At 38.4% G+C, this 14,333-nt stretch overlaps 1 protein-coding gene across 3 annotated transcripts in view; it reads left to right on the forward strand.

Annotated features, from left to right (window-relative positions):
* LOC132306154 (uncharacterized) overlaps positions 1-14,333 on the forward strand; it is a 76,161-nt gene that overhangs the window by 15,616 nt on the left and 46,212 nt on the right. For 2 of the 3 annotated variants that reach the window (XM_059803409.1, XM_059803411.1), the window contains 10 exons: positions 784-1,023; positions 1,346-1,455; positions 2,313-2,390; positions 2,474-2,580; positions 10,385-10,479; positions 10,566-10,693; positions 10,824-10,927; positions 11,004-11,081; positions 11,240-11,318; positions 11,523-11,691. In XM_059803409.1, the coding sequence (XP_059659392.1) occupies positions 784-1,023; positions 1,346-1,455; positions 2,313-2,390; positions 2,474-2,580; positions 10,385-10,479; positions 10,566-10,693; positions 10,824-10,927; positions 11,004-11,081; positions 11,240-11,318; positions 11,523-11,691 (1,188 nt within the window). The remainder of the gene's footprint in view (positions 1-783; positions 1,024-1,345; positions 1,456-2,312; positions 2,391-2,473; positions 2,581-10,384; positions 10,480-10,565; positions 10,694-10,823; positions 10,928-11,003; positions 11,082-11,239; positions 11,319-11,522; positions 11,692-14,333) is intronic. The other variant, XM_059803410.1, reaches the window with a different exon arrangement.

Raw genomic sequence — 14,333 nt, forward strand, 5'->3', positions numbered from 1 at the left:
TCTATCGCTATATGAAGTTTAAGTAACCAGATACCAGAAACCAGAACTTATAAAGGCCATAGTGATTGTTATGGATACGAGGACTTAGTACCGAATATGATTGACAAATTTTGTAACAATAGCCAGAATCTGTAGCTTTTAGTTCCGATCCAAGGTTGCTCCTATGAAGTTGCTATATGGAGTTCAAGTAACCAGAAACCATAATTCATAAAGGCCATAGTGATAGTTATGGATATTAGGATTTAGGGTCAAATATGATTGACAAATTTGTTATGGATATTAAGAGTAGCTGGAATCTGTAATGTTTAGTTCCGATCCAAGGTTGAGTATAATTGAAATGGTTACGTTCGTTACAAGGTAAAGAAAGTAAGAGGTCCAACGTAAAAGATGGATTACTCATTGTTAGGTTGTATATCATGCATTACTGTTTTATTTTTTGTTTACAATATAACTTTAATGCATGTTAAAATGACCTAAAAACCCTATATTATAGTTTTTGTAAGCTTTGTACAGGATGGATCTATCGACTAGTGATTGGCTATCGATTGAAGCATTCTAAACAAGGGAGGGATACCTTCCCTTTCCTAGGAATGATTCTTCCATATTTCCTAATCCTTCCATCTACTTTTCCATCCCATCTACCAAATGGAGTGTTAACATTTGAAAATAATATTGGTTTTTTGGTATCTGCTGGGATTACTCTACTTTGTTCTGCACCCTGCTCCCATTTTTACTTTTGTTACATGTTACTTGATATGATCCATCTACTTATTGTTTAAACAGGTGATAGGAGCAAAGTAAAGAAGGAAGTCAAGCTTATGCCAGCTTACCTGCGTTGGCCACATATTCAGGCTGATCAAGTGCATGGGCTAAGTTTGAGGGAAATTGGAGGGGGTTTTTCCAAACACCATCGTGCTCCATCCATTCGCTTTGCATGTTATGCTATTGCTAAACCATCAACTATGGTGCAAAAGATGCAAAATCTTAAGAAGCTGAGGGGACATCGAGACGCCGTTTATTGTGGTATGATTTGCAAGTTGTCTGAACTATCTGGGAATTCCATTTATTCAAATGGTACTTGGTTATAATTCTTAATTGCATCGTGATGGTAGCTCTTAGTGAATGTATGCTTAAGAACTCTACTCTTTAAGAAATTCCATTTATTAATGCCTGTCGAATCTTCCAATTGATTTCTGTTCATATGTGGGTGTATTCTAATTCTAATTATTGTTTAGCCAGTGTGTATTTTTTGTGATACAGATCCGAGTGTATTGTCATGATGGCTTTACTTATACAGAAGTAGTAGGTTAAAAATTTGTTCATACTAATTTTGCTTGTCTTGTAGCAATATTTGATCGCTCAGGAAGATATGTTATTACTGGATCGGATGATCGTTTGGTTAAGATTTGGTCAATGGAAACTGCATTTTGCCTAGCCAGTTGCCGTGGACATGAAGTAAGTTGGAATGTCTATATAATTTGTGGTACTTGGTTTGGTTATATATGTTGGGAGAATATCATAGGAATGATTTTAGCCTATGATAGAATATTGATTGGAGTGATTTATGGGATTGATTTTAGGAATCCTCTATCAATGTATTCTCCACATTAATCAGTTGTATTTTTTCACCTATAAATATAGGTGCTCGTTGTAAACAATATTAAGGGAGAAAATAATGAAAGTGATGTAGTACTTTGGGCTTTGTGTGCCGTGGATGGTAGTCCGTAGTGGTCGAATCATGTTATATCCTTATGTTCTTTATATCTTTCAACTGTATTAGAGCAGGTTTATCATAACCTACTCTAAACTTGTCTCAGATCTCCGGAACAAACTCGTCTCGGATCTCCTGATTAACTTGTCATGGACTCTCGACGACTTTGTATTTAGTTTCAAGTTGGGCACTTATATTCTTTCACCTATAAATAGAGGTGCTCAATGTAAACAATATTAAGAGAGAATATAATGAAAGTGATGTAGCCCTATGGGCTTTGTGTGCCATGGATGTAGGCGGGGACGGAGCCAGGAAATTGTGTGTGGGGGTGATAGTGTAATTTTTTAGTAATTTTAGTGGGGGCAGTTGTGTAATTTTATAAGTATATATATCAAAATAAATAAAGTAGTAGGGTATATTACTAAAAGTAAAAAAATTCAGTGGGGGCAATTGCCCCCACTGACATGTACATAGATCCGTCCCTGGATGTAGGCTGTAGTGGCCAAACCACGTTATATATCCTTGTGTTCATCTTTCAACAATACACTACTCTGTCTTTGTTCTTTATTTTACTTATTAACTCTTATCATATGATTGAAAGGGTGACATTACTGATTTGGCTGTAAGTTCAAACAATGCTTTGGTGGCTTCTGCTTCAAATGACTACAACATTCGAGTTGTAAGAAAATTTTCTACTTTACAAATAAATATGTCCTGTTTCATATTTCTTGATGAGCAAATAGTTTTTCTTCTGTATTACAGTGGCGCTTGCCAGACGGGCTTCCTATTTCAGTTTTGCGGGGACATATAGGAGCTGTTACTGCCATTGCATTTAGTCCCAGGCCCGGTTCTATCTACCAGCTTTTGTCGTGAGCCATATTCTCTGCAATCTCTCTGCTATTTACAGATATTGCCTCTTTGCTGCAGAAAATTATTTTTCTAAGTTATGAACTACTTTGAAAGTATTCTCATTAAACTCAGACACACGAGATATTTTCTCCAGAACATTTCCCACAGGGCATCTGTAATCTCCTTAACCTTGTCAGAAACATAAAGTAGGTATTAACTGATGGTTCTCTGCTATCCCACAAGGCCACAACAAAGTTAAATAAAGGACGGATCTAAAATCTGCTCATCAGAAACCTCGTCTATCACTAGGTGGGGGTTCAGATAGAATAGACTCCAGTGTTTTATTTTCCTCCTCCTCTTAGCATTCAGTGCCACTTTAAATTCTTGGGTTTATAACAAATAATTAGCCCTATCTGAATGATGGTAATAATCAGTGGTCCATTCATTATTGGATAAATGAATAGAAATTAACATTGACAGATATCATTCCTACTAGACTGTCATCATAACAATCAAGACATTATACACTATGCAGTCCAGAAAACACACAGTTAAACTGATATAATGTCGAACAAGTACTGAGCCAGAAAATTATAACAAATACTCGTATGTCATCAACTATGCTTAGAACTATACCAGACACATTACACCAAAGATCACAAGAACCAGATAAATTTGCTGTCTGGAACCAACAAGCACACAGAAGATTAGAAGGCTTCTAACAACACTTGCCAGTCACATTTCGTGACCATAAAATGCAAGCCTGAATATGAGAGAACCAAATCACAATCTGTGGAATCAGGACAATCAACTAGAACAATCATCATGGCAACAAAAACATCCAATCAGCGACGTGTAATTAGTTGTGTCCAAAAACCAAAAAAAATATGATGTTGGATTGTTGGTGCATCATACGATTTCAAAAATCAAACTGTTAACTTAGAATGCGCTAGAGAGAAATGAACTTAGCCATGTTGATGTGCCCATGTCCGTGCAACTTGTCAGGCTGCCTCTGGTTTATTCTCTAATGCTAATGCACAAAGGGTCTTGGGTTTGTTTGGTTGATAGGAGGAGAATGTATCTCATTCTGCAGAATTGTCTCTCTTAGTTATCTAATTTCCTTCTCTCAAACCTAATCACAAACTTAAAGTGATATCAAAGCAAGCGGTCGGTGCCAGAAGGGCATCGCAGCACTCAGAAGAACAAAAAAAATGGTCTGAGGGTATGCTAACATCAACGTCCTTACACTGATGTCACGGTCAGAAGGGCTCGAAAATCACACCATTTCGATCGCCTCCTCATCCAGAGCATCATGTGCAAAATTCTGCATATGGTGTTATTTGTTGACCTTGGTGAATTAAAATCTTGTTGAGTTATTGATTTTGTTGGTTTTTTTGGCTGGCTTTGTTTCTGGTTTGAGATAACGTCAGAAATCACTGGAAGCTCTTGTTGAAGGATATAAATATAAAAGTTGCACCCTCTCTAACAATTTAAGCATTTGGAGTAAATGGTTGTTAACATGGTATCAGAGCCCAAGGTCTTGAGTTCAAACCTCACCGTCACCTTAATTATAATATTGAAAAAAACACGTGTTGGACCAAAAAGAAGGCCGCACGTGAGGGGGCGAGTTGAAGGATATAAATATAAAAGTTGCACCCTCTCTAACAGCTTAAGCTTTTGGAGTAGATGGTTGTTAACAGCTCTACTAGTAATGAGGGAGGAGAATTAGGTTGTGTTTTGGCACTTGGAGATAACTCCATCCCATTTGATTAGTACTTTAAAACTGCACTGGAGTAATTATTTGGCATGATCATGCTCTTTCCTGCTTTCGGTTCGGGCTCGTGGCTTGTTTGAATATTGAACAATAATAACTGAAAAGCCGGAGCCATTTGTTTCATCTTATGACCAGTGGATTTGATTCACTGGTTTTGTCCTGGCTGATTAATTCTATGCAACCCCACATCAGCTGCAGTATCTTCTTCTTGATACGCTCATGAAATTTGGAGTGTTTTTCTTAATTTAGGCAATGTTGCTCAATTCTATGAGTTACGGAAAAGATTCACGAGACTAAACAGAAGGATATGAGTGGAGAGTACTATGCAGAACTTACCAGTCTCTGGCAGGAGCTTGATTATTACCAAGACTTTCAGCCTGAACCTGCAAGTCATAGTGCCAAATTTCAGAGGTTACTTGAGAACGATGATTTGGATCAACTTAATATGGTGTATGATCAAATACATGTCTGGGTGCTTAGCAAAGACCCATTTCCTTCATTGAGGCAGGCTTTTGCATATGTTTACCAGGAAGAGAGTAAGGGGGAATGCCATGTTACATACTCTTAATCAGAAGCATTCTGCACTAGCATCTTTTCATCAAAATGTGGTCAAAGCTGATCAGTTGCTGGTAGCTAATAAAGGAGGTGGGTTGGAGAAACATTTGCTAAACTCTGACTTTTGCGGAAAACCAAGACACACTAGAGAGCATTGTTGAAACTACATGTTCGCCTTACTCGAGGAAGGGTTGGAGGTCAGCCAATCCTATATGGTCAGATGCTCATTGACAGAAGTTTCGGAGCCTTCATCTTACTCAAGCTACTCACATGCAGTAGCTCTTTCCACTGAGGAACTAATACCCTTTGACGATTGATTGCTCGACTTGACTCTTCTTACTTCTGTGCCACAAGTTGCGCACACGGGTATTCCTGCTATTGTGCTTAATGCTTCCTTGGATGAGTAACTTCGGAACTACAGACCATATGACATACATGTTCTTGCAATCTCTTTACAACCTACTCTATATCTTCCGGGAAAAATAAAGTTAATGTGGCAAATGGTTCTTTATTTTCTGTTTACTGAAGGGGTCTTATTTATTTTTTTTCTTTTTCCTAGTTGGGACTCACACACACTACCTCCACTGAGGTTCGAACCCCTGACCTCCCTTTGGAAAGTAGGAGCCTTGTACAGCTAGGCCACAGGCCTGTTGGTGAAGGGGTCTTATTCATTGCTCTCCTTCTATGTTCTTATCATTTGTCCTTCATGTTCCAAATTTCTCTACTAATTTACCATTTGTGGGTGGCACTATGAAATCCTTGGATTGTTCTGTGATGTGTGCCACAGGTGTATCAATAATAAACCACTAACTATAGCTCAAAATTCAAGTAGAAAATGGTTAAGCAAGGGTATCGATTCACGAAGATTGCTAGCTTATGGCAATCAAAATTCAAAGATTAATTTCAAGTTTGTTAAGTGTTACAATTTGGTTTGAAGATTGGTTTGTTTGTCACTTAGCATATAATGAACTTAATACAAAATTTAAAATGAATTCAAAGGTTGAATTGACAGAGAGAAGACTAGGGAATCGAGTTCACCGAGACCTCATAATCATGCTACAATGCAATCAACTTAGAGAAAACAATTATATATAACTATAATGTGTAGAAGCGTACAACTACAACAATTGCCAGAAATTCATACAATTCAAAACTAAGCATAACCTATCTTTGGTTGGCATGACTCATCCACCTAAACTAGGTTGTGGTATAAGCCATCTTCCCTAGGCATGGCCTATCAAGGTTCTGAATTTGTAAGTTTTAGCACATGAAAGTGAAGCATCTAGTATAAACTATCTTCAGTAGGCATGGACCATCTACCTAACTAAATTAATCTAAAGGTGTAGCATGGTCCATCCTCCTTTAGCATAATTTATCCAAATTCCTATATAGCATGCCAATAAAGCCATTTCATGAAATAAATCCTCAATGTCACTATGAGAACATCAAGAGTATGATTATGTAAATATAGTTCTAAGACAAGAATTGCATATAAACATACTCATATATAGGAATTCAATTCAGATCATACACTATTTCAATGTAAAAACACTAATTCAATGTAAACCATCATCTTATTCATGAAATCAATTACATAAAATATCATTTCCCCAAATTGGAATGCAAAAGCTACATGATTATTTGGTCAAGGCTACCTCAATCCCCTAGGAAGGGATTTAGCTCATTCTGGTAGTGGTGGAAGCCCTAAAGAAAGAAGAGAAAGCCTCCATCTTCAGCCCCATAGCGGCCCTTCTCAAGAACACTCGAGAACTCTAGCTATTTCCTCACTTTCTCTCTCTAAAAATTCATACAAATTTGAAAAATCATATGAATATACAATTTAGAGATATGCACATAGCCCTCATAGTCAGAATCAGTCAAAATCTCCCTCAAAATTCGTGCATTCAAGTGGATAAGAGAGAAAAATAACTGAAAATTCAAATCTCCACATTTATTTGCAAGTTGGCGTCCGGACACTAGGATGGGCGCCCGGACGCAGCTTGTCATGCTGTGTGCCTTGCGTGCGCTGGGGTGCTTTTGTTGCAGTCTTTGGCATGTGGCGTTCGGACGCAGAGATGGGTGTCCAGACGCAATTTTCCTTGGCTACTGGGATTTTACTTCTCTTGAACTTGCAATTGCTGAGCCACGTTTCCATAGGGTGTCCGGGCGCCAAGAATGCTCTTGGAGGCTGCGTCCGGACGCCAACCTTGTTCTTCAATAATGCACTTCATCTTTCTTGCCCGGCTTCTCGGGCCGACTTCCTTCCTCAAGCTGAGCTTGCTCATGGACTTAAGAGCCACTTGGTTGGTTCTGTAGCTCGCAATGACCCATGTTCATTGAAGTCTTGTAAAACTTCGCTTTTATTCCTTTTTGGAGGTAAACCCTGAAAATAGACAAAATATACAAAAGCCTGTAAAATACACTTTATTAATACACTAAATAGACTAAAACATGCAATTAAGGGCGCTTGAATATGAAATATTCGGCGCTTATCATTCTGTGACATTCTTTCCTACTCGTTGCGTCTTCCAGATACTACGGGGAGAATAATTGGCATGGTAAGGCACACAGTGGTCTCTACCTATCAGAGACTACATATTGTCACAATTTTGCAGATCAATATTTGAGTTGACTTTTTCAGGTATGTCTCTTTATTTCGAGATCTGATTTAGTAGCACAGAAGTTTAGACCTGTTGAGAGATTGAGAGAGGAGAGATCTGGTTTGGGGGTATTCTCTAGCATAGAGAACCCTAAAACAATATGATATATACATATATACACACTTAGAAGTATTGTTTATTTAAAACATGACCCCAACTCTATCATTATTACACTATCACCCAACGCCTTAGTAAATACATGACCGCAATTTTCCCAATGCCTCAGTAAATGCATCTCCCAATTGATCTTTGGATCTCACATAAGTAGTAAATATCCTCTTACTCATCACCAAGTCTCACAAAATGACAATCTACTTCGATATGTTTAGTTCTCTCATGAAACACTGGATTGCTAGCAATGTACATAGCAACCTGATTATCGCAAATCATTCTCATAGGCCTGTCATTGGAAAAACCCATCTCTTGTAAAAGAGATTTTACCCACTTCATTTCATAAGCTGTATGCGCCATTGCTCTATACTCTGCCTCTGCACTTGATCTTACCACAACATTTTGCTTTTTACTTTTCCATTTTACCAAATTACCTCCCAGAAACGTGCAATATCCAGATATAGACCTCCTATCCATTTGACTTCCTTCTCAATCTGCATTCGTGAACCTAACAATATCCATGTTCTTAGACGACTTAAAGACAAGTCCTTTATCATGAGCTCTTTTCAAGTATCTTAAAATTCGATATATTGCATCCAAATGAGGTAGCCTAGGTTGCTGCATAAATTGACTTAACACTCCTATGGCAAATGTTATGTCTTGTCTTGTAACTGTCAAATATATCAAATTTCCAACAAGTCTTCGATATCTTCCTGGATCATTACGTAGTTCTGCATCTGAGCTTAACTATATACTTGAATCCGTTGGAGTATCGATTGGTTTTGCTCGTAATCACAATTCACAAACTTATAGTACTTTGCATCTCAACTGTGGAGAAAAAAGAACGTAAATTTGGGAAAGAATTAAGAAAAAAATATCAAGGATAAGGCATGGGTTGTAGTTCTCTGATACCATGGTACAAGATTGCACTAAAGAGAAATGTATGGAGTGAAATGAGTGTTCGTCAGTCACAATGGCCTGACTGCTCTATACTTCTATATTCACTAGAAGTATGAGGACGTACAAAGTACACCTTCCTAGCTCGTACCAGTACATTTAACACTAGTAGCAATTGGAATTTAATTACTTCAGCTTGGGTTCATTGTAAAATGCTTTGATCTATCCTGTACATATAGCAGTATAGGTCTAGATTGCTTGGTGGGAATCCAAGTAGCATTGTAATTAAACATGGCAGGTCTAAAATTGGTAAGAGCTCTGTATTATATTAAATAGCATGTTCTTCCAATTCAATTTTTTTTTAAATGCTCTTACATGGTTATGTGACTGCTCTTGCTTGTTAACAAGTCTAGCTTTCCATATTGCTTGTGTTGGCAATATTTATTTCCTTTCTAATGGGGAAGGACTGGAAACCTAGGCTTTGATATAGAGTTGCACAACGTCCTTCATCTAGACCTAGAAGAAGGAGAAAGAAGGGACCCAGGAGGAGGTTTGTGGTGGGGGGTGGTTTGTCAGTGTTGAGTAGGTCTTCCTAATCCTTATAGCTTTACCTAATTTTAACTACTTTTTATATTCTTAACTAAATTACCAGAATTTTAAGTATGAACTAAAACTAAATGTTCATACTGTACTGATTTGTTAATTTGTTCAATGGAATCACCTCATTTACGGGGAAAAAAAAAATAGTAGTAGTAAACGCTTTCTATACTACTAATCAAAAGAAAAAAAAAAAAAAAAAAAAAAAAAGGTATGAAGTAGGACACCAAGATTTTTTTATTTTTTATTTTGGAAAACCTAAATGGAAAACCATGGGACCTAGTTCATGCAAACTGAATCCACTATGAGAAAGAAGTTATGGCCAGTTAATAAAGTTTCTTAACCCAATAATCCCTAGTTGCCTCTTGAAACATCCAAAATCTCCACTCGAGTTTCTTCAGGTGCACAGCCTACTCGTCAACAGCTCCAGTTCCCACGCGATCTGCTTCTCCAACCAGTGATTAAATCTCCAATGACCAGTCATCCAAATCATTCTCGGTTTGATTTAATATTTGTTGGTGTTGAACTAGTTCGAATCAGCTCCGCGATGATTATGTTCTCAACAAACTTAAATTAAACTCATCAATCTAATGCAGATGTTGAATGCTAAAAGAAAAATAAGCATTCACTCAATTTTTCTCTTAGAGGCTTTCAAAAATATGTGTCTGTAGGATTTGCCCTAAAGTAATGCATTTTTAGCCAAAATAGTGTTATAATATCTTAAGCTAGAAAAGGAAACTACTTTTGCCAACAGCTCGATTGATCGACATAATTCCAGTAGATATCGATCGATTGAAGTACTCTGCAGTCCTATACTCACAAAAATTTCAGAAAAGGAAGTTTCTAAAACACTTTATATGCATATCAATTAGGATTTTCCAAGTCTAATAACGAAATGTTAAAATCCTAATTTATGAATGCATTAACCCTAGTTTCGGTGCATAGAAGTGTCAATTTACCTTTATACCCTTGGTGTAGAAGATTATGCTTTTACCGTTGAAAGAAGCTTGAATTCCATCTTCAACCATGACCAAGGGGTACTAACAGATACTAACTAACTTTCAAAAATTCTATCTAATCTAAAAATAAAAACAAAATTATAGACTCAAGTTTTGATTAACAAAATATGCTATCTAAGTCCTACAACTGAATATTTTCCTTACTGCAAGGTGGCAACTATGACTCTATATCTTTTTGCATTTCTTACTGCACCGTTTTCAACATATGTAGGTCATCTGATGATGGCACTTGTCGGATATGGGATGCTAGGTCTTCCCAGTGGAGTCCACGTATCTATGTACCAAAACCAACAGATACCGTTGCTGGTAAAATCATTGCTTGTTTATTGCTGATAGCTGTATAACTGGAATTTGGGTGATGAACTTACTGGGGGTGTGGACATTTATTGCAGGAAAAAGCAATGGCCCCTCCACTAGTAATGGTCCCTCCTCAAGTAATGATTCACACTGCATATTATGTTGTGCTTACAATGCTAATGGAACCCTCTTTGTCACCGGAAGCTCTGACACTTTTGCAAGGGTACGAGCGAAGGCAGAAAATTTAGACTGGTTCTTACTCTTCTTGTACTGTTATTCTTTGTCGTTGTGGTATGGGTAAATGTTGCTGTAGATCCAGTTGGATTACTTTTGCAAACAATACCTTCTTGCAGGTTTGGAGTGTTTCTAAATCTAATGCAGATAAACCAGAGCAACCAAATCATGAGATTGACTTGTTGGCTGGCCATGAAAATGATGTCAATTATGTGCAATTCAGGTTAGTCATAATGGTTAATAATTGAATTTCCCCTGCATATAATTCTTATGGACGATTTTACTGCTTCTACGTGCAGTGGCTGTGCTGTGGCTTCAAGATCTTCAACCTCTGATACCTTTACAGAAGAGAACATTCCAAAATTTAAAAATTCCTGGTATGTAATAACTTCCTTCCAATTTGCATTATGTTATTTACACTTTCGCTAAATTTTTACCATTGACTCCTTAACTAGTTTTTGTGCATATCCCATAGATACTACCTTGTGCTTTCTTATCATCTGTATCCAACTATAGTTGATATTAAAATTCCCAGGTTTAGCCACGACAATATAGTTACCTGCTCACGTGATGGCAGTGCGATTATTTGGGTTCCAAGATCACGTAGATCTCATGTGAGTTCTTTTGGTTTTGTTATCCGAGCCCTAATTATTTTAGTGGATATACATCCCATATCTTGTGAAAAGTTTGGTGCCATAGCCGTAAGACAATCTCATTGCTGTGAAGTTCAGTGTGCTTAAATTGAATTTAATACATGTTACATGTTTAACATATTAACTTTTGTTTCCCTTCCTCTTATAATTCTTTAACCAATTCAGGGAAAAGTTGGACGTTGGACACGAGCATATCATCTCAAAGTTCCTCCTCCCCCAATTCTGCCTAAGCCTCCTCGAGGTGGTCCACGACAGAGACTTCTTCCAACTCCCCGTGGTGTTAATATGATTATGTGGAGCCTGGACAATCGTTTTGTGCTTGCTGCCATCATGGGTAATCTCTTAATTTGCATCTATCTATTGAAAGGATGTTATTAAAATGGTTCTGTGGCAGATTACCAATTCTAAATCCCTCAACTACTCTCTCTCTCTCTTTCTAATTCCATATTCATTGACCATGAAATTATCTGTATTCTAGTCTTATCTTTTGTGTGTGTATATTGTTGGAGAGTTTGAGTTTATTATTTTCTTTTATTAAGGGCACTATTTTACTTTCATCTCATCAATATATATAAATAGGTGAGAGATGTGGGAAACACTATGACACTCTCATCCTTTACAGATCTCTCTTTGTTCTTCTTCCTTCCTCTTCTCCTTTTTCCTAAACCACATAATCCTTCAACTTTAACTTGGTATCAGAACCTCTAATTCAACCAAAATTCATCCAAACATTGTACAGAGCATCAGTAGGTGACAGAAGAGAGTGACGTCAGTATTTACACGCTGATGCCATGCTGATGTCAGCATCTGTAGGCTGGAAATTTTCAGAAATCATATGGTCTTGTCCGTCTCGCTTTTCTGGTAATTATGGTGATTTTTGGAGAATTTTTTGTAGTCATTTGATTGGCCTTTTCATTTTTCGGAAACCATATGGTCGTACTATGATTTCTTCACTTATTGGAGAGGAAGGCCCACGAGTCGGCAACGAGCTTGTGTTGCAAAGCATAAAACGGAAGTGAAGAGATAAATAAAACAAGTAGAACACATAGATATTACGTGGTTCAGCCACTAGGGCCTACATCCAAGGCACAATAAGTCCAAAGGGTTACATCACTTTTATAATATTTGACGAAATTAACAAAAGTAGACAAGTTGCAGATCCACCAGAGCTCTCAAGGACAGAGACGGGTGTTCCCTCACGCACCGGCTACGACTAGGGAAAGTAGGTTCCCGAGTGGTGCACATAACGCCCCTAAACAGCGCCCATCAAATCTTTGGATTGATCCCCCAGCTGGTCACCAACCACGTAGGAGGACACGTGGCATCAAAGGAGCCTTTCAAGCCAAAGCTTTTAACGGGCTTAAGTTTGGGCCCGTTTTGAATTCTGGCTCGTCTCTGGTTAATGGGCTGGATAATGGGTCAACACATTTTGTACCACTGAGTACTAAGGGGCTTAAGAGGAAAGTTTCTCGGGGGTCCAATAACAACTTAACCATATCTCTTTTAAATGACAAGCCCAACCCACAGCAATTGTCTAAGCCCAGTCATGCTGTTTCTTCAGATTTTGTTCCACGGCGTCGTCATCTAAGCAAAGATTGGTCTTCGGCGGAGAAGAGAAGGTGGATGAAGTTAAGCGCCGACGAGTTGAAAGCGGAAGAGATGACTTTTCGACACAACACGTGTTGTTTTCCTGCAGCGTTTCCTAAATCAGGTTTTGATTTTCCATCTGTTAGAAGCTTCAGTACTAACGGCTCTCATCAGGGTAGTCGCAGTCACAGGTGGTCTCGTAATGACAAACAAAAGTGGGTACGCATTGATTCAGGTATGTCTTCAGCCCATCATCATCTCAGGAGCCCTTCCTACGCTCCCTCTTCTTCTTCTGTTCCTTATTCTGGGTTGAGGAATGATACGGAATTGACAAAGGAGAAGTGCAGTGAGCTCACAGTTATGCCCTCGATACCTGAAGATGAGTTGGGTTTGAATATGGAATGGAAGGTTACCTACGGGTCTGTTACTTCAGAATATGTTGTTCCAGTGGACTGTATAGTTAATGATAAGCCTGAGGGGGTCACGGTCAATGTGGGAAGAGCTTTCGAATTTCAGTTATCCAGTGATGAGGCTTCGGCTCTTCTCAAAGATCTACGCCTACGTGTAGCTTTGAAAGGCTTTAATTGCTTGCCTTATGCAGGGAGAGAAGTGAAAGAGTCTATTAGTTTGGGTGACTATGTTACAGACTCGGACTCGATGACTGAAAATGGAAGAGATCTTGAAGATGAGGTGTTTGATGATTCGGGTTCATTCCAACAGGCTTGTTCTACAGAGCTTGCCCCTTGGCTTGAGAATGTTTGTTCAGATGTGGAACCATTGGCTATTATGCGACCTGGCTCACCCGGAATGGCTGACGATATGGGAAAAGATTGGGTAGTCGAAAATATAGGAGTCACTAGTGAGTTATTGGGTGTTTCATCAGATGGAAACAATGACCAGACATTATCCATTTTTCAAGCAATAGTGGAAGGGAGAGAGGTGGCGGTGGCTAATGAGGTTATTAACACCAGGCCTTTATCGTCCTGGAAAGGGTCACAGGAGATTAAGAATTTTATCTCTGAAGTCGATTATGAAGGGAAGAAAGGGGTGGTGAGGGAGAGGGGAAGGACTAGAAGCAGGAGTTTGAGAAAGGGAGGAGGGGAGATTATCTTATCTGGTTTTTAATGAAGTTACGAATTATTACTTGGAATGTTCGAGGTCTCAATGACCCGAATAAGAGGAGGGTGGTAAAGGTGGCTTTAAGGAAATGGGGGGCCAGGTTGTCTGTTTGCAAGAAACCAAGTTGGCTTCCATTTCTGATGTGGTGGTTAGGAGTTTGTGGGGTGGAAGGTTTGTGGAATGGGAAGTCTTAAATGCTATAGGTACTTCGGGCGGAATCTTAATTATGTGGGATAGCAGATGGTTGTCTAGAATGGATGTGTGTAAGGG

The sequence above is a fragment of the Cornus florida genome, unplaced genomic scaffold (assembly GCF_030987335.1).
Source record: "Cornus florida cultivar Cherokee Brave unplaced genomic scaffold, ASM3098733v1 CherokeeBrave_3.0.0_Hap2_Chr05, whole genome shotgun sequence".
NCBI lineage: Eukaryota > Viridiplantae > Streptophyta > Magnoliopsida > Cornales > Cornaceae > Cornus > Cornus florida.